General features: G+C 36.9%; 1 protein-coding gene and 1 long non-coding RNA gene across 2 annotated transcripts in view; one reads left to right on the forward strand and one right to left on the reverse strand.

Moving 5' to 3' along the window:
- Positions 1-27,203, forward strand: part of RNLS (renalase, FAD dependent amine oxidase) — a 273,286-nt gene that overhangs the window by 210,946 nt on the left and 35,137 nt on the right. The window contains exon 5 of the mRNA XM_060034531.1: positions 6,190-6,363. Within this exon, the coding sequence (XP_059890514.1) occupies positions 6,190-6,363 (174 nt within the window). The remainder of the gene's footprint in view (positions 1-6,189; positions 6,364-27,203) is intronic.
- LOC132439830 (uncharacterized) overlaps positions 1-27,203 on the reverse strand; it is a 223,483-nt gene that overhangs the window by 35,490 nt on the left and 160,790 nt on the right. The window lies entirely within an intron of this gene.

A 27,203-nucleotide genomic window follows, 5' to 3' on the forward strand; every position in this document is an offset into this window, starting at 1 on the left:
ACTTCCTAACTTCAACTGTCCCTGAGCTGAAATTCTTTATATATGGTAGCAAATTGGGAAATTAGCAATCCTCTATAACTGGCTATAAACAACAAAACTTCTAAGAAGGAGGTTACTGCTTTTAGCACAGAGTGACCATCAATGTGAACATTTACCATGAACTACAATATTGATAATGAATGCCAACTTAATGCTAAAAGGTGTTTGTTTTACTATCGATATTGAAATATTCATTGTCATGCCAAAAAACATCAGCCTTTGGTAAGGAGAAATTCAGTTGAGAGCAGTACTTTATGAAAACACAGACCTTCAGAAATGAAAGAAAGAAAGAAGAAAGGAAGAAAGAAAGAAAGAAAGAAAGAAAAAGAAAGATGAAAGAGAGAGATAGAGAGAGAGGGATGGAGGGAGGGAGGAAGGAAGGAAGGAAGGGGAGAAAACAGATTATCTAAATAAATATTATGATATCATATACAATACTAGAAATAAACAGCACATAGGAAAAATTTTATAATGTACAATAAATGGAGAATCTCTATAATATATCACCCATTGATAAAAATCAACTTAAAAACATGAAGAATTTAATAGACCAATTAGCAGAACAACATGAACAGATTTTTTCCCAAAAGAGACTATGTGCACTAGTAGATATACAAAGAATGTTTAGTCTCGTCGGTAAAGAAATATATATTAAAACTAAAATGAGATCTGTTTTTCCTATTATCAACAGAAAAGGTAATAATCACAGGCAAGGAAACAGTGAAATGGGTCTTTTATACACTGTTGTTGGAAGTGTAAATTGGTGCATCTTTCTGAATGTCAATTTAACAGTAATTCCACTTCCAATATTCTGTCTTAAGGAAATAATCAGAAACGTAAATAAAGATCTATGCACAAAGATGTACATAACAGCTTTAATTATAAGGGACCAAAAAGGAAACAAATGTCCAACATTAATGAAGTGGTTAAATTCAAATTACACAACATCCATTCCTTAAAATTGTATGGGGGCATTAAAAATTATGTTTACAATGAGATATTTTGTAAAATGCAGTATGTACAATATGGTCACAGCCATGTTTAAGGAAAAAAGTCGGGAAAATACTGAGAAAAAGTGTCAAAATATTGATAGCTGTTTCTCTGGGTAATGAGAATATACTATTTATTATTTTCCCTTTTGCCTCTTTATACCTATGTGTACTTTCCAAATATTCTAAAATAGATATGTATTCATCAATATTTATGGAATGCCCACATTGCATCAGTCATTGTCCTGGGATCTGGACACACAAAGGTCATGAGGCACAGTCTTTTTCCTCAAGTTGCTTATAATGTAGTGTCTTATTTTTATATTGTAACTTTTAAAATTATAGAACAACAAAGTTGTTGTTTATTAACTAGGGTAGGTGAGAAGTAGTGTCCCATGTATTCTCATTTGATCTCTTTCCCTCACACCACCTTTTCAAGCCAACAGGAATTCTGGCTGATTTATCTTCAAAATATATCCAAAATCCTATGAAAGGTAAACCAATAAAGCTCTGAGAGAAAATAAATAAGAGAATATCTTCAAGACCCTGGAGTAGGCAGAGTCCTTAAACAGAACATAAATGGGCTAACTATAAATGAAAAAATGGTAAATTGTACTAAATTATAATTAAAACTCTGTTCATCAAACCGCACTATTAAGAGAGTAAAAAGACAGGCTACTGAGGGGGAAAAAGCTTTTATAATTCACATATAAGACTCATATCCAGAATATATAAAGAACTCCTACGAAGCAATAAGAAAACGGCAGATAATCCAAAAGGAAAATAAGCAAAGATTTGAACAGGCAATCATAAAAGAATATCCAAATAAATATGGAAAAGCTTCCAAATATTAGTCGTCATGGAACACAAATTAAAACCACAATGGGATATCACTACATCCCAAATTAAAAAGGCAGATTGTAGCAAATGTGGATGGAGATGTAGAGCAACTAAACTTTCATACACCCTTGGTGGGAGTACAAATTGGTACACTTTAGAAAACCATTTGGCAGTAGCTACCAGAGCTGAACATAAGGAACCCCACGATCCAGGAATTCCTATACTAGTATACACCCAAGAGAAGCACATACATATGTCCTTCACAGTACCTTTGTCATCACCCAAAACTGCAAACAATCCAAATGTCCATCAATAGTAGAATGGATAGATACATATAAGCAATACTATCCCATAAGGAGAATTAAGTACAACTACGTGTAACAGCAATTAAAATATCACCAGCATGATATTGAGTGTAAGAAGCCAGACACAAAGAGTACATACAACATCATTCTGCTTATGTGACATTCAGAAACAGCTCAACTAATCTATGGTGTTGGAATTCAGGATTACTGATTACCCTTGGCAAGGAGTACCTGTAAAGGAGGAAGAAGGTAGCTTCTGGGGTTCTGGTAATGATCTGTTTCTTAATCTGGCTGGTGATTATACTGGTGCATTCACTTTATGAAAATTCAAGGCCTATTTTTCTGTAGTTATATTAAACCTCAATTAAAATTACATTATATATATGTATTGTGTGTATGTGCCATCCATATATATATAATACATGCACACATATATTTATAAAATATATAATTCAAAGGTATGTATTTATACATGCATATGTGTACACACACACACACATGCACATACAGACATACATATATTACATCCAAAATGTAACCACTTCTGACCTTCTCTACTGTTACCTCCCATCTGAGACTACTGCAATAGCTGTTTGCCCCAGTTCCTCTCATGCATCCCTGCAGTCTTCACTTATAGCCAGAATGATAATTTTTAAAGCAGAAGCCAGGTCATATTTGTCTTTGGCTTATAACCAGTAGGAATGGTTCCCCTGTCAATCAGAATAAAATCCTCAGAGGAGACATATATCCCTGACAGCCTATTTAAAGTAGCCTCACTACGCAGACCTGTCACTCTCATCCCTTTACCCGGCTTTAATTTTCTTTATAGTTCTTATCACCAACTGACATACCATTTACTTAGTTATTTATTGATAATTGGTCTCTCTACCACTAGTATGTAAGCTACCTGACAGCGGGAACTTTATCTTTCTTTATTATATCCCTCACATCTAGAACAATACCTGGCATCATAAAGTAGGCAATGAACGAATGAATGAGATCATCACCAAACCACATAGGAAATAAGGCAGAATATGTATGTCTAGCCCTCTTTTATATGTTAGGAGACTAAAAGAATAAAATTACATTAGAAAACAAAAAAATGAAATTACTCACTTGATGTTATTGAGGAGTACAGTTCCGGTCTTCTGTTTTGCTCTCCCCCCCTCTTCCTTTCTCCCTCTGTTCTTTCCCTCCCCCACACCCACATGTACATACATGTGTGCACACACAGGCATAGGCACAAGGAGAATGGGATAAGGACAGTTCTCCTAACTGACAGAAGTATGAATGTAAGCTACCCCATTCAATGCAATTTATAGCCACTTTATTTACATCAGATAGCCATAAAATATATTATATAAAAAATATATAAAATATATTATATATTATATACAAAATATATTTATATAAGTAAAATATATTATTATACACACAAACACACATACATGTATTTTATATATATATATAATACATGTATGTGTGTTTGTGTGTGTATAATTACAGAGATTATATAATCCTAGTGGTTCAGAATTCAATGAGGATGACGTCCTGGTAAAGATTCATTATATTGGAATCAGGCACTTTTATATGAGCCTTATTTTGTGGATATATGGCCCTTTTGAATACACAATAGTAAAGAACCTATTATTTTTCTTGCCAAAATATATGTATCCATGACCTAGGGCTGCTCCCTCCAGCATTTTGCATTAAAAAAATTTTCAAACAAAATAAAACCATTTTGTTAGGTCCTGCAACAATGATAAACTTTCTGGGCCCTGAAGGTAAATTTTTTTGTAAATGAATATGTTCAGAAGTTGAGATTGTTTGAGTCAAAAGTCTCACCTCCCTGTTCTCAGAATGAATTGTAGAGCCCCTGAAGCAGACAAGGGTGTTTAAGGTTAACCTCTGTTTCTATATAGATATCAATTACCTTTTCAAAGTCTTCCCAGTGGGATTTGCCACTTGGCAGCTTGTCTAAAAACTAGCTAAATGTGCAAATGTGTGTGGCGGGGAGGAAAAGGTCCAGTTTGGTTGTCAACCTAGTTGACCCTTCGGTTTTGGTAAAAAGAAAAAAAAAATTTTTTTTCAAAAAAGAGTTTTAGGCCCTTTCAGTTGCTAAATAACTGACTTCACTGTTTCGTAGGTTTATTTTTTTTAATTGAAAAAATGGGAAACTTAGTGATAACCCCCCAAATACACAATACGTGCTCAACTGCTAGTGTTAGTCTCCTTCACCTCCTCCAGCTCAGAAAGCAGTAAGCATAATATCAGGCCCCATAACTCTAAAAGTAAATAATAAAATGAAGCCCAGGATACATTGAGTGTAACAAGGCCAGTGTCAAAAGATCATTTGTTCATCAAGTAGATAAATCTTTTAATAAGACAGAAAATGATGGTTAAAGGGAATGGTGGCTTTTACTTCTGAGTGCAAAATAACCATTAATGTCAGAAGAGAAAGAAATGCTAAAGTTCATTTTGAAGCTCAGACTAACTTACAGATCAGGAGGGGAAGTGTGGAGTAAAGAAGACGGGCATGACTCCGATGCGGGAATTCTAGCTTCATCTTGACCGCACAGACTTGGAAGCTGTGTAACCTAGGGAAAATTACTTAACCTCTCTGAATCTCAGCCTCACAGAGATGTAAAATTAGAATGGTAGATCTTGCAGGGCTTTTGTGAAGATTAAATGAGGTCTTAGTTCTAAAAATGTTTTGTAGCCAAGAATATGCTGTGATAATGTGTAGGATTATTACTGTGCTTAAATAATTTGAGTATCCTTCATGTTTTCTCTCTTCCTCCTAAAGCCACTTCTCTAAGGTTTAGCTAAAGTGACCCCCATCCTTGAGGTTTGCCAATCCCTACTGATTTAGATTAGGATATTTTTCACCAATTAAATGAGAATTTTTCGTATGCTCCATTTCTGAACTGGCCTGACTTAAGCCTTCAGAATAGAACTATTGCCTTCTCTGAAACCCAGATTATTAATGTGGTACAGGAACAAACAGCTCCCTGGGACCCTTAAAGGTAGGAAGACTGGAGATGGAAATTAAAACGTGAGGGAAGTCTTTTCGTTCTTCATCCCAGGATGGAGCATTGTCCCATTTTGCTAAATATTTTTCTCTCTATAATAGAAAAAATCGTTAATGAACACTTATCATATGCCAAGCACTGTGCTATGCATTATTCATGTAATCCTCACAACAGATTAATGCATCCTGTACTGTTTTTGCCACTTAAAGACAAAAGGACTGTAATTAGAATAAGTGGCTTGCCCACCGTCACCTACCTAGTAAGTGGTAGAGTCAGGATTTGAACCCAAACCTGCCTAATTCCTTTCCCAGTCTTTCCATTTGTTTATTATTTACCTCCTACATTTTAACTAACTTTGCCTTTCTATCTCTTTATACTCTCATCCTTTGTATTTCTGTAATTAATAGGGTAGAGAACTATAACAAAAAAGACTAAGGTATGGTCCCTGTGCTTAAGAAACTATGATAGTCCACTGACAGAAAGATGACAGGCAAACAAATGACTGTATGACATGGAAGAACTTAAAGAAGTCCATAAGAGATGGAACATTAGTCTCCTCATTGGTAACATGGGAATAATATTCTACTTTATACGGTGGTTGTTAAAATAGGGTGAAATGCTTGTGTTAAGTGTTGGCAAAAACCCTGCTCAGTGTATGGAATCTATAATGTTGCCAGCCAGTCCCAGGATAATAATTAGGACTCAATGCTAGAAAAGCAACTTGGTGTCAGATTTTGAGAGACTTAAATGCCAGTCTAAAGACTTTGGACCTACAGCTTGATGAAAACAATTATGCCAAGGACAGTAATCACTCTGCAAAGAAATTAGAGCTGATGATATTTTACATTACCTTTCAAAATTCATCATAAGTGAGCTGGAGTCGGTAGAAACAGTTGGAACTGGTTTAAAGGAGTTTTGTATTTGATGTACTAAAAGGAAAGATGATAATTTAAAGTTTGATGCCCTGTACTTTTTCTTCCACAGTAATTAGTGAATGCCAAAGGCAGCAACTGGAGTCTGTGAGCTACTCCTCTCGCTACGCGCTGGGCCTCTTTTATGAAGCTGGCACGAAGATTGATGTCCCTTGGGCTGGGCAGTACATCACCAGTAATCCCTGCATTCGCTTCATCTCCATTGATAATAAGAAACGCAATATAGGTCAGTACCCCCATTATTTCCCTTAAATACAGTAACAATGGTGGGTGTAGATCATGAAAAATGCTGTTTAATTGAGTGTTGCCATTCTGAACAGAGCAAGCATTTAACTCCAAGCCACAGGGGATAAAATTTAATGTCACATTTGGCCAATAATAAAATACACAGTGAAACCAGCAAAGTTTTTCAGAAAATCATTCACCACATGGTTTGTATTACTGAGTTTATGAAAATAGTGTCAGAAGGTTTAAGATTTCAAAATGGCCCAAGTTCTATTGCTTTAATATGGATCCATCTATATGCAAATTTATCTCATCATTTATTTCTTGGTGGAGTTTGCTTTTGTTTGTTTGGTTTTGTTTTTAAAATTTGACGAGTGCTGCTCTTTCCACTTCCCAGGCTAGATATAAAAAGTGAATTTTACTATGTTATGAAAATCCTTCACTTCAATATAATTGTATTTATTTAATTTTCACCTAGAAAACTACATAAAATTACTTTGTATACAATGCAACTAAAATAATAGGTAAAATGTTTCATATGAGCTTTACTAGAATGGGATGAAGTCTACACTCCACCTTCTTTGTTGAAGATAGTTATTAAAATTAGATTTGAGTTGCAAGAATAAACATAACTGATTCATTTCATGCACAAAGGTGAAAGTATATTCTTATTTGTAGGACTGTAGTGATTGCTAAGAAATTGCTTTTTGTGAAATAAACGTTAATGATCTAAAATGACTAAATTCTTGAAAGGAATAGTCACTGCAATTTGTTACGGTGTTTTATGGTGCAGTGATGGTTTCATCAAGCATTAGTTAGAAGTCTTGCCTGATAAAATCACCAACTAACGTCTCTTGGCTTGCCAGAACTTTATAATGATAGAACTGGGCTAGAGTATGGTTTTTATATCAGAGCACATGATCTTAGAAAAATGTTTCTTTTATAACTTAAAACTCCCTAAGGGCTGGACTGTTTATGTTAACATGATACCACATATATGTACAATCAGCAGTTCATGAAATGCCCTGTAACAGCAATGGGCTAACCATTTTTAACTCGACAACTGCTTTGTTCTGAGAAAAGGAAAATAGCCCTTGATCTTCTGTTATATGTCATGAATTAGGCATTATCCTTTGTGTATTGCTTCATAAGATATGACATCTGTTAGGGTATATTTAGTAATACATAACAGAAAAACCAATTTAAACTTGTTTAAACAACATATGGACATTTGTTATATTATCTGCTATGGACTGAATTGTATCCCCCCAAATTCGTATGTTGAAGCCCTAAACCCCCAATGTGATTATATTTGGCGACAGGGCTTTTAGGAGGTAATTAAGGTTAAATGAGGTCATAAGGGTGGAATCCTAATTATAAGGCTGGCCTTATAAAATGAGGAAGAGAAAGAGAGCGAACTCTATTCTTGGGCATATACCAAGGAAAGGCCATGTGAGGAGAGTGAGAAGGTTAAAAGGCAGGCCGTCTGCAAGCCAGGAAGAGAGTCCTCACCAGAAACCAAATCAGCTGGCACCTGGATCTTGGACTTCCTTCTCTGGAACTGAGAGAAATAAATTTCTTTTGTTTAAGCCATCCAATCTATGGCAGCCCAAGCTAACTGATAATATTATCTAAAAGGAAGAAGTTGGGGAGACTTCATGACTGATTGATTCAATAACAGAGCAACATCTTCAAGGACCTAGAGTTTATCCATCTCTGCTCTCTTCCACTATTAATGTTGACATCCTCAGAGGACTGGTAGCAAGATGGCAATGACTATTGGAGTCACATCCAGACCCAGCAACATGCTTAGGAAGAAGACGGACTATTACTATCTCAGTCCCTTTCTGAGAATTAAGGAAATCTTTCCAGAAACCCCTCAACTGACTATCTTGTATCTCATAGGTCATAACTGGGTTACTCAACCAGTCTGAAACCAATCACTGGCAAGGGAGGTGGGACTACCATTACAACCTTAGACAAATCAAGATCTACTCCTGGAACTGGTATCAGGATCATCTTCCCTTTAGTCATATGAGGGTAGATACCTGACTAAAATAGGGTTTTGTTAGGAAGAAAGGGGGGAATAGTGGATGCCGGGTTGGCAACAAATAATGTCCATTATCTTCAAGTAGATTCACATCTTATGTGAGAGATAAAATTGTAAAGTTGGCACAGAAAGAGAAGAATCATGTATATTCAAAATTATCTTTGAAAATATCTTAAAACTACGTGACATTTTGGAGACTAACATAACGTTCAGTAAATTCAGCATAGCATTTTGTGAGCATTCAATAGACTTCAGTTTATTCGGGTGAGGCCAGATGAAATTGTTGGTTTGCATTTATGGGACAGTAATATCTTCTACTATGAAAGGCACACAGGAAAGAAAGAAATAGCAGTCATATCTCCTAACAGATTAAATCGCTGTGCAAATGGAGTGGGATGGTGAGTGAAAGCACCCACACTACTATGTAGTAGCAATTTATAAAATCAGAGTTATGCAAATTTGAAAGAGTACAACATAAAAATATTAATAAATTCTCACAAGATTGTCAGCTTTTGAAATAATAGAAATACGAAAAGAATCTTTTTTTATATTAACAATCACACAATTTTAAATCTTGAGGGCCAGGTGAATTGGGAACCATGTTTTTGCTACAGCCCATGGTGGTGCCACTTCAGACAGCAAAGAAATACCTTCCTTCCTTTGTCAGTTTTATGAAAAATTAATTTTGGATTATGCAAGTTTTAAAATGTAAGAGACCCCCACTAATGGCATTCCCTAACATAAAATCTAACTAACTGCCTTGCATTTAAACTATTTTTTCTCACTATCTGGGGCCAGGGTGCTAAGTATATCTACTTGAATTCACATAATATAAATGTCCATATAGTGTAACTCCACTGTATTTTATTGACATTGATATTTAAGTAGGCCAGTAAGAATTGTCTCTTTATGTTACTAACACTACCCAACTCTACCCTTTATTTGGGGTGTTCTATTGAAACAAGAATTAATACTATAAATACACACAATCAATGAAGGGAAACATTTGTGTTCTGTCAGGTAGGGCAGCAACAAGACAGAAAAAGGGTGGCAGAGCTGTCCACAAAATAAAGTCTGTTGTCAAGTCTTGAAGAGAGCCAGAGGATACAGGATTAGTAGCCCAAACCAGACAAAGGTCAAGGAGTAATTATTTGTCAAATGTCAGGAATAGACAGTACACAAACCAGAAACAAAAGTCTCCTTGGGCAGAGGGGCTAAATTCCAAGATGTATTAGATTCATACCAGCGATTATGGGTATGACCCAATACACTTAGGCTTGTGCTTTCCAAAATGTGTTCAACGGAACATCAGTTCCTTGATATGCTCTTTGTGAAGGGGCTCTGTCATCAATAAGTTTGCAAAATACTACTGACTTTACCGCTATTTTAGAGAATCTCAGGGCATATTATCCTGTTAAAAGATATTCCTGTAGAGAAGACACCTTCTCATTTTATTTAATCTAGGATTTCCCAAATGTACTTGACCATGGAATATTTTATTTAGGCACCAAACCTGCTAACATCCCACAGAAATTGTTCCCCAAGACACACTTGAGAAAGCCTGACTTGATGTCACCGTTTATGCTTTGTACTTGGGCAGGAATTGTAAGCCAGATGAGAGGATGGGGAAGTCTAGTCCTGAAGTCATCAGTGGGAAGATGCTGAGTTTTTTTAGAGGTGGAAGAAGACTTTTTGCAGATGAACTCAAAACTTGGTAGGGTTATAACTGGAGACAATTTAGGTTGAAATAAGGTCTGAAATAAGGTCATGTGAATTATCATTAACATGGATAATATTTTAAATTATCAATAAGATTATCACTGTGGGAAGAATTTGGACTTTAAAAGACTCAGATTCAAATTCTGGCTCTGAAACTTGCTAATGTTGTGATCTTGTATGACCCTTGTTTTGTAACTATAGGTTTTGTAACAAACACAATCAAAAATTTTAATGGCCTGAACATAACAGAAGTCTGTTTCTGCTTCACATAAGACCCAAACAGGTGTTTATGATTGGAAGGTAGGTTTCATCAAAGAGGTGATTCAGAGATCCAGACTCCTTCCACCCTTTGACTCTATCAGCTTCCTCAGGTGGCTTATAGAGTCACTGTGCTCATAGGAATCAAACAAGTGGATGAGGAAAAGAATGGAGGAGAGCACATAGGATATTTTTAGGGTTAGACTTAGAAATGGTACATATCAGGAGGGGTCACGTTTTATTGATTAGAACAGTTATGTGGCCATACCTATTTGGAAGGAACGCTGGAATCGTAGTCTACCCGTGCATGTAGAAGAATAAAAAGTGGGTTTGTGAACATCTAGCCAGTTTCTGCTGGAGCACTTAGCATAAGTCCTTCTGTGAAAGAGGCAGATTAGATCTACATAGATGATAAATAGATTTCAACACAGGTGCCAATCATTTAACAGGTAATCATCACCTGGGGCAAAAACTAAGAACAATTCCAAGACTGGGTCTAGACTCAGTAGAAGAGGATTCTACCAACAATTGGCAATGTCTGTCATGCAGAGGGCATGGGGAGCAGTGGGACAAGTGAAAGACATTTATCTCCTGTATAGGGAAAACACTCCTGTGTGTTCCTCCTTTACTCTCACACTCCTACCACGCTCACAACACTTCTGACACCAGAAGTATGGATTTTCCACACCTCAAGGAATTCTGCAACCCCTGCTTGGTGCCCTGCAATTCAATTCAGTTCTGACACTATCTCTGAGGAGTTAGCAGCAGATCCCACAGGCAAAGGGTCCAACCCCACAAGACTGCCTCCACTTCAGATACCAATTGCAAGTTTCAAGCTGTCGTCTGTACTTCTGACTAACCAACTATAAACCGGTGTTCCCATGACCCCTCCTTGTGTTTGATAATTTGCTAGTATGGCTCACAGAACTCAGGGAAACACCTATTTACACTCACCGATTTATTGTGTAATAAAGGATATGATATAGCACACAAATTAACAGCCAGATGAAGAGGTACATAGAGGGAGGTCCAGAAGGGTCCCATGTGCAGGACATTCTGTCCCTGTGGAGTTGGGGTGTGACACCTCCAGGAAGGATGTGTTCACCAGAAGCCCTCTGAACCCCATACTATTGAGATTTTTATGGAGGCTTCAACATGTAGGCATGATCTGTCATTAACTCGACTCTAGCCCCTCTCCTTTCATGGAGGATAGAGAGTGGGGCTGAAAGTTCTAAGCTTCTAATCATGGCTTGGTCTTTCTGGTGACCAACCCCTATCCCCTATCCTGAAGCTATCTAGGAGTCCCCCAAGAGTTACCTCATTAGAACAAAAGACACTTCTGTCACCCAGGAAATTCCAAGGGATTTAGGACCTCTGTGCCAGGAACTGAGGGGAAAATTTTATATTTTTTTATATATATATATATATATATATATATATATATATATGGTTTTACACACCTCCCAAGATCTCTGAGATCCTTCCCAACATCTTAAATTTGGAGTCAGACTGGCCGGGAGTCAAACTTCCTATATTGAACTCAGTTCTACCACTTACTAGCTGTGTGACCTTGGATAAATTACTTAAACTCTCTGTTTACTGGTCAATAAAATGAGGAAAATAATACCAACTCTAAAGGGTCGAAGATGAAATGATTTAAACATATAAAGAGCTTCACATAGCACTTAGCAAATAATGTCAGTATCTATGGTGCCTAATATTATAATTAATAATTCCAGTCTGTAATTCAGATATTATATTCTCCAAAGCAAAAGGCATAAATATAAAAGCCTGACTTAAGTGAATGCAACCCTACATTACCAGGACAGATAGGAGTCAGGGTGGCTTAAATAAATAAAATGTATAAGTAACCCTCAAAATGATCGGTCAGAATTTTAGCATCCTTCCTTGTTCACCATCTAGAAGAGTGTTAATGAGCAGTACAATCACTAATAGGCAGCAATCTGAGGAGATTAATACAATCTGCAACTCTAGAAATGTGATGGCCAATGACCATAATTACATAGCTTTAAATATCTCATTAAAGAAAACAATCCGACTCATCCAAAAAGAAAACAAGTGAACAAACTTTTGCATCACATGGAATTTATATGTTCAAGGATTGTATTGTTAGGATCCTTGAGTAACAAACACTAATATAATGCATAATGCCTTTAAAGGCTCTTTTACAAAAGATGCAGAAATATTATTCCGTATAACTGTTACATCAACTCTTTATAAAAGATAGGAGCATAATATGAAATTCTGTAAATAATTGGGATGGGCCTGGGGCCATAAATCCAGTCACCTTGTCTTCTCTTAGGGGAGTACATGATTATTCCAACTAAGCCATAGCCATGTAATTGACCACACAAAATATCTGCTTTTGGATTTGAAACATTGTGCAATTATTTGTCCTTAAAGTTGCAGAAAATGCAATCCAGATAGGTAACACTTTATAAGTTGAACAAAAAAGGACTAGGGAGAAGAAAAAGAGACAAGGGGGAGAAAAGGAAAGGAAAAGACCTGGGATGATGAAAAACTGTCAGGTTTCCAGTTCAAGCTATTTCTTTAAAATATCAACTCCAGAAACAGAGCTTTCAGATAAGACAGCAATCATCATCTTAAAATAACAAGCAGTAACCAGTTACAAAATTCATAATATTGGTTTTTTTGTGTTATAGACATAGTCATTTGTAATTCAATTATGTAACTGACGCTGTCCATATGAATCTGTTAAGGCAATTTAATAAACAGCAGTCAAATGCTAATTACAAATATCAATCTCACTATTACAGTGATGCCACAGAATGTTACATGATTGTAATATCAAATCTTTTTCCTTGCTCTCTCAGAAAGGAAAAAATATATGTGTGTGTGTGTGTGTATATGTATATATATACACATATATATGTATGTCTGTAATGTATAAATGTACTTACATAAAACATATGTACATATGTATACATAAAAATGAATATCATATGTTGTCATTTAAAGTAATAGGCACAAATTATAAAATAGATTACTCTTATTTCACGTAATATTTGCCACTTTTAAAAATCGGTTTTCTTTAGAAAATGAGATAACTCAGTCCATTTTGTAAGGAGAACATTTGCACATAAAGTAAAAACAAACAGATCCCTTCAGCCTCTGGTTTCCCTATCAAGCTATCCTCAATGGGAAAGATTTACATCCACGATAACACTTGTCCTCCCACTTGCCAAGCAAGTGAACTCAGTCTGAAAATCAATGCCAGAGACAGAGGGAAAGTGGAAAAGCAGCTAAATATGTAACATCAAAAATAAACCTTTAAAATATCCTAAGGAGTATATTACTGGGAAAAATATATATCTTATGGAAGTTTTCTTCAGAAAAACTGAATTCACAATATTTTATTTATATGTTTTCCATTCTCAGTTTATTCGGTCAAATAATTATTTACAAATATGTATTGGATGCTTCTGTGTGCTGGGCACTCTGCTTGGAAATGAGGATTCCATAGTTTCTGCCCTCATGAAACATAACGTTTATGAAGTCTGCTCAAATGAGAAATTCTGAAGGAAATTGATACATGAGGCTCTGTTGGACTAGCGACTTGGAGTCAAGTATGAGTCCTCATAAATATAAACAGACGCATTGAGTATAGAGAGCAACAGCTCACATGTATGATCAAAACTGGGGAGAGTCATGCTGCCTCATGACGATATTATGATCTTTTAAAAGGATGCTTTAGACCTGGGACCTTTTGTCAACATGAATCTAATAATCTTCTTTCTTCAGGTGAAGAAATGAAAAATGGGGACTATGGAACATTTAAATCCATGAAAAAATCAGAAACTTTAGCATAGCCTATTATTTACCTTTCTCCTGGGGCTGCTAAAAAGTTTAATAAATACAAATAAGTTGTGAAATGTCCAAGAAGCAGTGAGCAAAAGGATAAAGAAAGTCTAGAGCCTACAGCTGCCTGGCATTTCTGTAATTATAAACAATTCCAAACTGCAGATGTGTAGAGCATCCACACTAAGAAGTGAGTCTTGAACGTTACATCTGCAAGTCTCTTCTTGTGCCAACATTCCACCTTTGTGTTCTGCCTGCCCTGCCCTCTGAGCGTGGTATTTTCACTTGTGGTATTGGCCTAAACGTGTGGCTGTCAGGCTGAGATTTACGAAAGATCTTCAGGTTGTCCAAGAGTTCCTCCAGAACACAAGAGCCAGATGTGTTGGTGACTGAGTGTAGTTTGGATCCACTATTAGGGGGAGAAGAGGGGAATGAGAATCAGATGACTGTTTATGATGAATAAATGTATGGATCTGAAATGTACAGGGTAGAGATGAGCACAACAGAAAAACTGAGAGGCTGCCATCATTGCTGCCACTCTAGAAAGGCAATAGCAAGGGAAAACCCTCTGTTGGCTTTGTAAGGAGGTGAGGAAGGCCAGTCTACCTCAAGGAGGGAAAAATCAGCAGAGGTGCACAGGTAGGAACTGCCACAGTCCCTCTGACCTCTTCACTAACAAAAGTCAAGTAACTTGGTATGTAGCTATCGTGTAATGAAGGCACTGCTGTATTAAATGTAATGACGTCTAATTTTTGCTATTTGTAATTATGATTCCTTTAAGTGATGGCTCTTCTGTCTGCCAAGCACCTAGGAGAGATTAGATGCCCGTTTGAGAGTGAGAATAAGGAGAGCTAAATTGTCTTGCTTAACTGAGGAAAAAATTTCAGACACTCTGAGACTAAGGGGAGGGTGAGGAGCAGAGAAGGGAAAGAGGAAAGAGAATACTACATAGAGTAGTAGAGACTCTGGCTTGACCTGAGGGATTGCCGTGTAGACTTGTAACTTGTTTGCTATATAATTTACTTTGTGACCCTCCTCCCACAAGTCCCTACCACCTCAGTATAGTTCTGGATTGAGCAATTGTTTTAAATCGATGGGTGCTTTTTATTGGAGAGTTATTTTGTAAATCAACATAGTCCAGACACTTTTTGGAGTATCTAGGGTGAAATTATTAGGAACTTTATGGTTTCTTCACATTAGTTCCTGTGCAGAGATTTGGAGTCTGCTGTCTCTATGGAGAAACCTCACATCTGTTTGAGAACCTTATTTTGAATGCAGACAGAACTCCTCACCAGCTGGACCTCAAGTAAAGCAAGCTCAACTTACTGTTTCCATAATACCTGCAACCAGGTCAATCTGTTGAGGGAGCTGGAAATTGGGAAAATGCTCTCTCTATGGGACTGAACGTTTTGAAGTATCTTGAAGTTAAGTCCTTACTGCAGCCTGAAGTGAAGCTGTCAACACCCTGGATTTTAAGCCAGGGCTCAAAATGATGTGCTCTGCTCTGCTTCCCAGACAAGGGCCTGGTTTTCATCATTCTGGAGGCATCTCAGAACCTCTGCAGATTGAGAATAGTCTTGTAAAACTGTGTAACTCTCAGACAGCTTGTGAGCCTCAGGTCCTGGGAGACAGTAAAGACTTGTTGAACTGGATGAGAGCTTGACAAGTCTTCATTCTGGTCCATTTTTATCTGGGACCACAACAACACTATACCAAAGAGATGGAAACTTTCCTTTGCCTAGAGCTCCCTCAGAAAAGATTTCACCATTTTTCTCACTGTCAAGAATTCTTCCTCAGATCAATCTGAATGTCTCATGGGCTAAAGAGTTGATATGCCCTGTTTGCAGAGCTGCTGCTTTCTCCAGATTAGCAGCTCTCTCCTTTAGCAGGAATACATGCCGCTATCACACATGCTATCCATGAATTGATCCCTCTTATCTCCATCAAGATTGAAAATATAAGAGATAGACTCTAACATCGTGGCATAACAGGAGTGTGTATTCGGTGCTCAGGAAATATTTGCTGAGCCAGTCGTCCTTTATGCAGCTCTGAGATGCCCTTCCCTTGTTCCGAAATAACATTGAGAATTAACACTTCAGCACTGGTCACCCACTTAGCAGGCAAGGAAAAGTAATGGTAGTCAGCAAGTTGTTCACCCCTAAGACAACCTAGGTACCTGTTACTACTGCCCTCTAAATCATATAAAATGAATGAGCTCTCCAGTTGCCAAACCTGCAAGCTGTTGAAAAAACACATGTGAGCTATTGGCGATTAGAAAGATCAGAAGCCTCTTTTGGAGACCCTGTCCCATGCCTATTACATGGGGAATACTTGACTACATAGTATCAGAGGTGTTGCCAGTAAGACCTGGAAGTTTTATCAAGCTGTCTTCCCAAAGAGATCCAAGTATTCTTGGTAACAAGTTTACCGTGGTCTCTAGGGAATATGCATCTGCTTTGAATGATGCCCTGTAACACAGACCTTGATTTCTAAGGTTACACTTCAAAGGATCCCACCATTCTTTTTGTGAAAGATTTTTTTAAATACTTGGTTGAAGAACAACTGTGCTCCAGCTGAGATATTTAACTTAGAAAATATGTGAGAAGCTCTGCAAATGTGCCATTTCTCTTCCATGGTTTAGCAGTTATCTCTTTTTTGTATCTCAATGGAATTAAAATGATATCTTGCATAGGAACCCTGCCACAAATGATGAGTTCATATTAACCCAAGCTTGGTAAGTGGTGAATTCCTTATTGTATAATTCATGATTTGGCTTTTATTATCATGGATGGTCAAAAGTAACCAGTGTTATCAAGTATGGTTCTGTTCCATGGTTCCATGGACTTTGCAATCACACAAACCTAGTTTCAAATTATAACTCTATACTTAGAATTAGGTTGAACTATATTATATTGCTGTCTTTGTAACTTAAAATATTCAAATACCAGCATTTTCATGTGATTCAACCTAATAGCTCTGTAACCATGAGTTAATTTTCTCAGTCTCTCTGAGCTTCACTTATCTGTACTGTAAGGTTAACAGTGTCTCCCAGAAATGTAATAAGGGTTGAATAGTATATCCAAAACTCCTAGCCCCATGCCTAGCACACCGGAGGCACATAGTGAGTTCTGTCTTTACAGTTGTTGTCACATAAATTATTTTATGGTTTCAGTCTATCAGCTATATAAACTTTTTTCATTTTGAGAAAGAAAAAAGGGAAGGATAATGCCAATAGTGCAAGTTTAGTTAAATTATATTATCTTCTGTTAAAAATAAAAACACTTACACGTTAGGGCAGTTAAACAATATCTCATTTCCCGAATAAGGTGTTAAACTCAGAGAACATTAAATTAAATGTGGTTCTTCTTTCTTTTTATGGAATCTCAAATCCCTTTTTGAATAATTCCCCCCAAATTTACACTCCAGCATATCCGAGAGGAGTTAGATACTATGAAGTAAGTTGTCAGCAAATCAAAGCTGAGACTAATTCAAGAGCAGGTTTCAAAGTGTGACTGCAGAATCTCACCACAGGAAATCGCTTCATTGTGCTTCATAAATACTTTATATCGGTTAGCATTTTTAACTCTGTCCAGAATCACCAATCCATCATTTTGCCCAGATGTGACATTACTGAATCAATTTAGCCTAAAGAGTCGTTTGGTTTTATTACCAATGACTTTCTTGTTATTAAGTGAGCTGAGAAGGCTTTGATATGCCCTTTAAGATCGTATGTGGACCCTGCTATCTTTAATAATCATTGCCCCTACGGACTTCATATATGTGCTCATTTAGATAATGAGAAGCATCTACATGTACTGCACAGGACCTTGAATTCCCTGCATAATATGAATGAATATTAAACATCGGAATCTGAAAAGAATCTATTGAAATTCCATTAATATTTATAACTGCTCTGTGGGACTAGGGGAATTCTTCAGTATAAAATATTCCAAATTCATGTTTGTAAGAATGAAGCATCCTTGAATTTAAAATATAGTTTTCCTCACTGAAATAGATTTCTATTATACATATACCTAGTGAATTCTTTGTTGTTGATACTCTATATCCCTATTTAAAAGAGTCAGGAAAGGCATTTTAGAACCTTGGGCTCATTTGAACCTAATCCACTCTTTTTTATTAAACATAAAATGCCTGTTTGTTCCCTTTTCCACTATCTATATTCATAATATTGGTTTCTTAGGAGTAGCTCACAATATCATAAAGGATATTGTTAAAAGGATTATAGTCCCTCTGATTTAACAACTTTGGCCAAAATACCCAGATTCAATTTTTTTTTTTCCTGTCAAAATATAACAGGAAGGATAATTTCACTGGTCTTATTAGTAAAGGAGATAAGAATGTCTACAGTAAACCAGTAAATTTCCTCTATCAAAAGCACCAGAAATATTGTGACACATCATAAATAAAAACTTCATCTGATTAGTCTCAGTCTTTCAAATTCAACATTTCATAATGTCAAGGCAAAACTTTCTCTTTAACGCACCAAATGAACTAGAGCAAAGTATTGATATTTGGCCAAATCCTCCAACCCAGAGATATATTTCTTCTGGTCATGGTATCCTTTTGAGCAGTTAAAAGTCTAAAGCTGAACCCAATTACGCAACTACAGTGATAAAGTGATATCCTTAGAGCAGACCAGTATGCTTGCCCAGTTTCAGGAAAAGAGTCCAATCATAATACCACTCAACACACAAAATTTCATATAGGGCATGATGCTGAGTAGGCCAGAATAACGATGTATAATAAGGGATGACTGCTTATTGCTGGTGAGTGTTGGGAAAGTGGCACATTTTAGTTGACTGTCATCATAGAAAACCAGGGCTTTCTTACACACTGTGGAAGAACTCCAGCGAGGTCTGGAACACCAAGTGCGAGTCAGGACAAATCCCCTGCTCTGGGGACCTGGGTAGGCCCAATTAGAGGACTATTGAAACTCTTCCATCTTGCCTTTTGGCAGTGCCAATAAAAGCTGCAACAGGCTGAAAATTTCCTTGTGTCTCATGATAAATAGATGTTTTCCTAAAACTTGGGAGGTCTTAGCCAAAGAAAAAACTTCTCCCAAACAGATCCTGAAATATAAGCAGTCCCACTAAATGTGGCCCCATTCGCTAAATGGGTACAATCTATGGAATTTTTAAAGGAATTACTGCAAGGAACTTGGAGGAAAGATTATTCCAGCCCTGGAAAGCAAGTAGAATTCAGAATATGATTGCCAGAGTTATTTTATTCCTTTTTTTAAAAAATATATATAATCAAACTTAACATGTGGAGCGCTGGCTCTTGATTGCCTGCCTTGGAAATTCAGAACTTGTTCTCTGTTTCTAAAAATGGAGCTACCAGTCTCCTAGCTCCTTGAGCCCCAAATCAGGAATCATCCTTGCTTTTTTTTTTCTCTTTCATTGAACTCACTTCTCTTCATCACTGCTGTCACAACCCAAGCACCATCTTATTTTAACTAGTCTCTCCATACTCGCCCCTTTCCAGTTCATTTGTCACATCGCCAGAATGATCTTCTTCAAACACATCTGTTTATGCCATTCGCTTTCCCACTTAAAGCCCTTTATTGCTTTCCCTTTGATTATAGGATTAAATCTCAGATCCTTATCATGACCTACAAGATCCTGAATGATCTCATACAGGGGCCACAAACTCTTTCTATAAAGGCTAGCTAGTCAGTACTTTAGACTCTGTGAGCCATACGGTCTCCTGTTGCAGCTTCTTAGCTCTGCTGGTGTCACACAAGATATAAACATTATATAAAGGAATGGGTGTGACCATCTTCCAGAAAAGCTTTATTTCCCAACACACGTGGAGGCCAGATTAGTTTGCCAGCCCCTGGTCTAGCACATGCCTATTTCACTAGCTCCTTCCTCCCTTTCTTACTTGGCTCTCCAGTCACACCTCTCATTCCTGCCATGGTTTTTCCCACTCAAGACCATGGTCCATTTTGTTCTCTCTGCCTAGACTGTCTCAGTTTAAATGTTACTTCCACAGAGGCCATTCCTGAATTCCTAATTTAATTAGGTTTTCCTATTATACTCTTCTTTAACACCTTATATTTTAATTTTCAGTAACTACACACTGATTTGTGTAATCATTTGTTTAATGTCTCTTTCACCTTCATATTGTAAGGTCCATGAGTGGAGAGACTGAATTTGCTTTGCTCCTCTTTGTATCTCCAGCACATGGCACAGTGCTTCACATATAGTAATTTCTCAATTAAATGTGTGTTAAATGAATAATGAGTTAATGAGATCTAATCAAAACATGACAGAGGAAAACAAAAGATAACAATTTGGGCTCAGATCTAAAATATGAAATGCTTTAAGTCCATTGACCTCCAAGGTATATCATTTTTAAAGTTCTACACCTGAAATAAGGGATGTGTAATTCATAGGCATACCTCAGAATCTTGGTACTACAAAGGCATTTGTGGTTGACACATTGTGGCTTTTACGCAAAGTCGCATGCAGGTTGGGCATCTCTACTTCATCTTGTAGATCTGCTAACTGAAGCATGAGCCCCTAAAGTCAGCATGAAAGTAAGAAAGAAATGGAAGGCACATAATAGCTCTTAATAGCCTTGGACTAGATGGAACACACTTCACTTCCCCTCATGTCCACTGACCAAGACTAGTTATATGGCTCCAGCTTAACTGCCACATAGACTAGGAACTGTCAGGGAGCACATGGACTATTTAGTGAGAGTGAACTATCTCTGCCAGAGAGTGTAAAAAATAGTTCAAATATATTTCCTAATATTAAACAAAATTGGCTATATGAAGGTACTATAAACCACACATATTGGTATACTATAGTTGATATATTTTACCAAATTAAAAAAGCTTTTCTTAAATTTTAATTTACCTCATTTATGTTAATATTCTCACTTGTTAGTAATCTTTAGGGTCTTACTCTCATGTCTCCCCCAGACACTTTTCTACAAAGACTTTTAATGTGTAATAGAGGAAAATGCTCATTTTGTAATAATTTCATTTTATGACCATGGTTTTTCTATATAATCTATAAGTTTTGGTCATTTTAAAAGAATTCTATGGTACATTTCCTCTCAAAAGTAAAATATTATAGTCCAAAACTTGACTGTAAGGGAATGATCCTTATAAGAAAAGAAATATCTATATGTTCTCTTTGCTCCCCAAATTGTCTGTCTCCACAAGTTATTCATCAGTCATACACTTGAATATTTATTGCATTTCAGCTATGGGCCAGACATTGTTCTAGGTGTTCAGGTGAATAAGACAGCTCTTCTACTGCTTACCTTTTCCAGGGAATACTTAAACATATTCCAGCATAATGATAAAAAGTTAGAATTTCTTATCAACAAAATTTCAACAGTGTTTAATCTGATATTCTCTTGTGTCCTTGTTATTTTAGTTCTGCAAATGTTTGTGGAATTGAAGTATCGATATCTCTGTAGGACACTGTCTTTTCCTTTGGTCAGTATTCCTAGTCAGGTCTTTAATAATCCTTGAGTTACACTTACAGGGATATAAAAATATACCTTGTTTTAAAGGGACAGTAATAAGCTCTGAGGCCGTATCTGCTCCATTGAAGAAGGTAGAAACAATTCTCTAGTTTGAAATCAGTGTCCTGGGTCTGTCCTCCTTATTTATACGGGCATACCTTGTTTTACTGCACTTCACTTTATTGTGCTTAGCAGATATTTTACTTTTTACGAATTGAAGGTTTGTGACAACCCTGTGTCAAGCAAGTCTATTGGTGCCATCTTTTCCAATAGCATTTGCTCACTCTGTGTCTTTGTGACACATTTTGGTACTTCTCATAATTTTTCAAACTTTTTCATAATTATTATAATTGTTATGGTGATCTGTGATCAGTGATCTTTGATGGTACTACTGTAATTGCTTTGGTGTGCCACAAACTGTGCCCATATGATGGTGAACTTAATCCATAAATGTTGTGTGTGTTCTGACTGCTCTACCCAACGGCCATTCCCCCATCCCTCTCCCTCTCACCAGGCCTCCCTATTCCCTGAAATATAACAATATTGAAATTAGGCCAATTAATAAACCTACAGTGACCTCTAAGTGTTCAACTGAAAGGAAGAGTCACACATCTCTCACTTTAAATCAAAATCTGAAACTGATTAAGCTTAGTGAGGAAGGCATGTCAAAAGCCAGGAGAGGCCAAAAAGTAGGCCTCTTGCACCAAACAGTCAGCCAAGTTGTGAATGCAAAGGAAAAGTTCTGGAAGGAAATGAAAAGTGCTACTTCAGTGAATACAAATGATAAGAAAGTGAAATAGCCTTGCTTCTGATATGAGAAAGTTTTAGTGGTCTGGATAGAAGTACAAACCAGCCACAACATTCTCGTATGCCAAAGCCTAATCGAGAGCAAGGCCCTAACTCTTTTCAATTCTATGGAGGCTGAGAAGTGAGGAAGCTGCAGAAGAAAAGTTTGAAGCTAGCAGAAGTTGTTGATTCACGAAGTTTAAGGAAGGAAGCCATCTCCATAACATAAATGTGCAAGGTGAAGCAGCAGGTGCTGATGCAGAAGCTGTAGCAAGTTATCCAGAAGATCTAGCTGAGACAATGAATGAAGGTGGCTACACTAACCAACAGATTTTCAATGTAGGTGAAACTGCTTTGTATTGGAAGAAGATGCCAGCTAGGACTTTCATAGCAAGAGAGGAGAAGTCAATACCTGGCTTCAAAATTTCAAAGGACAGGCAGACTCTTGTTAGGGGCTAATCCAGATGGTGACTTGAAGGTGAAGCCAATGCTCATTTACCATTCTGAAAATCCGAGGGCCCTGAGAATTATGCTAAATCTATTCTTCCTGTGCTCTATAAATGGAACAATGAAGCCTGGATGACAGCACATCTGTTGACAACATGGTTTACTGAATATTTTAAGCTCACTATTGAGACCTACAGCTCAGAAAAAAAAAATTCCTTTCAAAATATTACTGCTCATTGACAATGAATATGGTCACCCAAGAGCTCTGATGGAGCTGTACAATGAGATTAATGTTGTTTTCATGACTGCTAACACAACATCCATTCTGCAGCCCATGGATCAAGAAGTAATTTTGACTTTTGAGTTTTATTATTTAAGAAATACATTTTGTAAGACTACAGCTGCCATAGATAGTGATTCCTCCAATGGATCTATGCAAAGTAAATTGAAAGCCTTCTGGAAAGGATTTGCCATTCTAGATGCCATTAAGAACATTCGTAATTCATGGAAAGAGGTCAAAATATCAACATCAACAGGAATTTGGAAGAAGTTGATTCCAACCATAGTGGATGTTTTTGAGGGTTTCAATACTTCAGTGGAGGAAATAATTGCAAATGTGGTAGAAATAGCAAAAGAACTAGAATTAGAAGTGGTGGCCGTAGATTTGACTAAATTGCTGCAATCTAATGATAAAACTTAGAGGAGTTGCTTCTTATGGATGAGCAAAGAAAGTAGTTCCTTGAGATGGAATCTACTCCTGGTGAAGATGCTGTGAAGACTGTTGAAATGACAACAAAGGATTTAGAATAGTACATAAACGTAGTTGATAAAGCAGCAGCAGGGTTTGAGAGTATTAACTTCAATTTGGAAAGATGTTCTACTGTGGGTAAAATGTTATCAAACAGCAGTGCATGCTGCAGAGAAAATCGTTCATGAAAAGAAGAGTCAATTGATGTGGCAAACTTCACTGTTGTCTTATTTTAAGAAACTGCCGCAGCCACCCCAGCCTTCAGCCATCACCCTGATCAGCCAGCAGCCTTCAGCATTGAGGCCAAGCCCTCCACCAGCAAAAAGATTACAACTTGCTAAAGACTTAGATGATGGTTAACATTTTTTTAGTAATATGGTATTTTTTTAAATTGAGATATGTACATATTTTTAGACATAATGCTATTGTGCACTTAATACCATGGTATAGAGTAAACATAACTTTTATATGCACTGGGAAAACAAAAAATTTATGTGACTCACTTTACTATGATCTTCACTTTATTGTGGTGGTCTGGAACCAAACCCACAATATCTCTGAGCGATGCTTGTATAGCTTGCCTAAAGGTACTCCTCTGGAGAGATCTGTCTCACAAAACCAGATCTGCTTCCTCCAAATAAAGGCAAGAGCCTAAGGAATGATGGAGAGGGATGGATTCAAACATGAATTCTTGACCAAGTGGAAATCTCCCTGACACAGAACCTCCTGAGACACTCTGCCACAGGGATTCTGTTGATCTGCAAGGATTTTTCTTTGCCATGGAATCTAGAAATCTTGCCTCCTTGGTTTTCCATAATGGAAGTCTTTAAGAAATTGCTTTCTCTGAAAAGGTCAGAATTATTTGAACAAAAAAAAACAAAACTGGAATTTCCAATTTAGTAGTTAAATGTGATTGGAATAATCAGGAAGTCTCATGGGGGAAAATGTTATCTAAGACCCTCCATAATGTAGAAATACTTGTGAGTCTTGAGCTCTGATTTCCAAAATGTATATCTGGGTTTGGGGGGAAAACATGAGTCTGCCCCACAGCCTTGAGTCACCCTCCTCTTCCCTCTTGCTATATCAGTGTATACATATTTGCTTGTATGTGTGCTAATTATGTCTCAAATTACAAATAAGAAAATGTATTTCTCCTCTATTACAATATATTTGTACGTAGGAAGCAAAGAGAACTTTTCTATAGCCTGAATTTAGAACAGCTTATGTCAGGAGTTTGAAAAATAACAAAGAATGAAAAGAAAAACCAGAACAATGTTGTTCAACCTTTTTAAACTCCATACCCATAATCTTTATTAAGACAGGCACTGTGCTAAGTGCTTTTATGTTTGTTTGTTTGTTTTTTACATTTTATCTTTACAACAACTCTCTGAGGTAAATATTATTATCCCTGTTTTTATAAGTGGAGAAACTAAAGCTTAGAGAAATTAAATAAAACGATGACTTCAGCCTGAGCTTTGTTTATCTCTGAATCATACTTTTTTGATCAAAGTAAAAATCTCTATGCTGGAGAGACTAATAAAAGCTCCCCATGGAGACTTCTCTCTTGCCCCAGCACCTACCCTAGGACACAACGAGGTTGACTGATACCTGGAAACTAGCTTCTTTCTCATATTCTTCTTTAACCTATACTTTCTGTCATTTGTATATTTAAATTAACAGTGGCTTTTAAAATTCATTTCTAAAGATGAGATAATAACACCAAATGTGTTATTTGAAATTTTACATGTTCCGCTCACCCCCTTCCCAGATTTGGGTGAGCCAAATTCTCAGTGCCTTCCTCTACCACCAGCCCAACATTGAGAATCCTGGGAATGAAAGAACCTTGGAAATCCAGTTCTTCTACCATCACTCACATGACAAATGCTATTCATACGCATGACACACTTCATGAGGATAGCTCAAGTTATCAGGAATCTCAAGAGGCCTAGCGTTCTCACACTCAAGATCACATATATCAAAATACACGTAAGCAAAAGTAATGTTATTTTCAGAATAAACTTGATTCCAACTTAATATATCTTTAAAAAGAAAAATATTCTCAATCCTGGATATGTTAATTTAACTATTGTTAGTTACACATGATTTTCCACAGAGCTGTAACATTTGTGAATTTTTATCTGTTTCAATGTGTGAATTGAGTATCTGTGGTATGTCAAGAACTGTTCTAGGTAGTAGCAGAGCTGAATCCAGACCAAGGAATTCTTAAACAATGTAGTGTGTTTTCTTACCATACTACAAAATAGCTCACTGGATTTAAACTCAAAAATGGGATGGAAATTAAAGCCCTAAAATCTAGGGCAAACTCAAGGCTTAGAAAGCTCAGATGAAGAGAAGTATTTTCATCACATTGGTCCTATGGAGTCTTAGTTTTAGTCTCTTCTTTGAGGACCAGGAATTTCTGCCCTAGTGACAGCACGGAGTGGTTAGAGAAAGGATGAGCTTTACTTCTCAAATTGTCACCACGACCTGGACCTCCATTTTATAGTCACAGAAAATTAAAGCTGAAAGGGATCTGAAGATAATAAACTTTCATAACCCCTTACTTCACATATGAAGAAACTGAGGCCCAGAAGAAGGTTGTTTTTTTGCTTTGGGTTTTTTTTTTTCATAATTATTGGTCAAGTTTTCTAAAGAAACTGCTAAAATCTAATTTTTATATATTGGAGATATAAAGTAAGATTAAGGGCAGACAGGAGGAGAAAAGAAGAAAGAAAGGAAATGCATTTGTAGGAACAAGCATACACGTGCTAGACTTAGTACTAGATCTTCACACATTTAACTTAGTTTAGGTTACAAATAACATAAAACCCAATTTGGTTCGCTTATCCCCTCCCCCCCAAAATAGGAGGGGGTGGAATTTATTGGTATTGTTCCTGAAAAATCCAGGAGTAAAGCTCCAGACATGTCTGGATTAATTCCGTCAACATCATGAAGACTTAGTTTCTGTCTATTTCTTGACTCTACCTTCTGCTGGATTGGGTTCATTCATAGTAGCAAGCATTTCAGTGCCAAGTCTTACAAAAAAACAACCTGTTTCCCCAAAAGCTCAACACTAGTCCAGGAATTGAATCTCACTGACTTGACTGGCCTGCCTTGAGTTATGTACCCATTGCTAAATTAATCACTTAGGAATGGATTAATTGATCAGTTTAACTTCCGTCACCTTTATCTGGGCTGAAAGTGGGGGAGGGTTGATCTTCTAAAACAAAAATTTAGCTACTGTTGCCACAGAAGAGCCATGCCCCTCTAATCAGTAGAATTATCCCCAGTAGCTCATCCCAGCCCCTGTTCCCACCCTCCTGACCCCAACCCAAAGCCTCAGGCATTCAGTCCTGTAGGTATCGAGGAAATAGGCAACATGTTTATTATTCAAGTAGTTTGGATTACTGGTGAATGTTATTTACTTTCTCAGCTGGCTGGAGAAGGCAAACATACTCTTCTGTGAACGGTTTTCCATTGTTTGCTG

Source organism: Delphinus delphis, chromosome 16 (genome assembly GCF_949987515.2).
Source record: "Delphinus delphis chromosome 16, mDelDel1.2, whole genome shotgun sequence".
Lineage (NCBI taxonomy): Eukaryota > Metazoa > Chordata > Mammalia > Artiodactyla > Delphinidae > Delphinus > Delphinus delphis.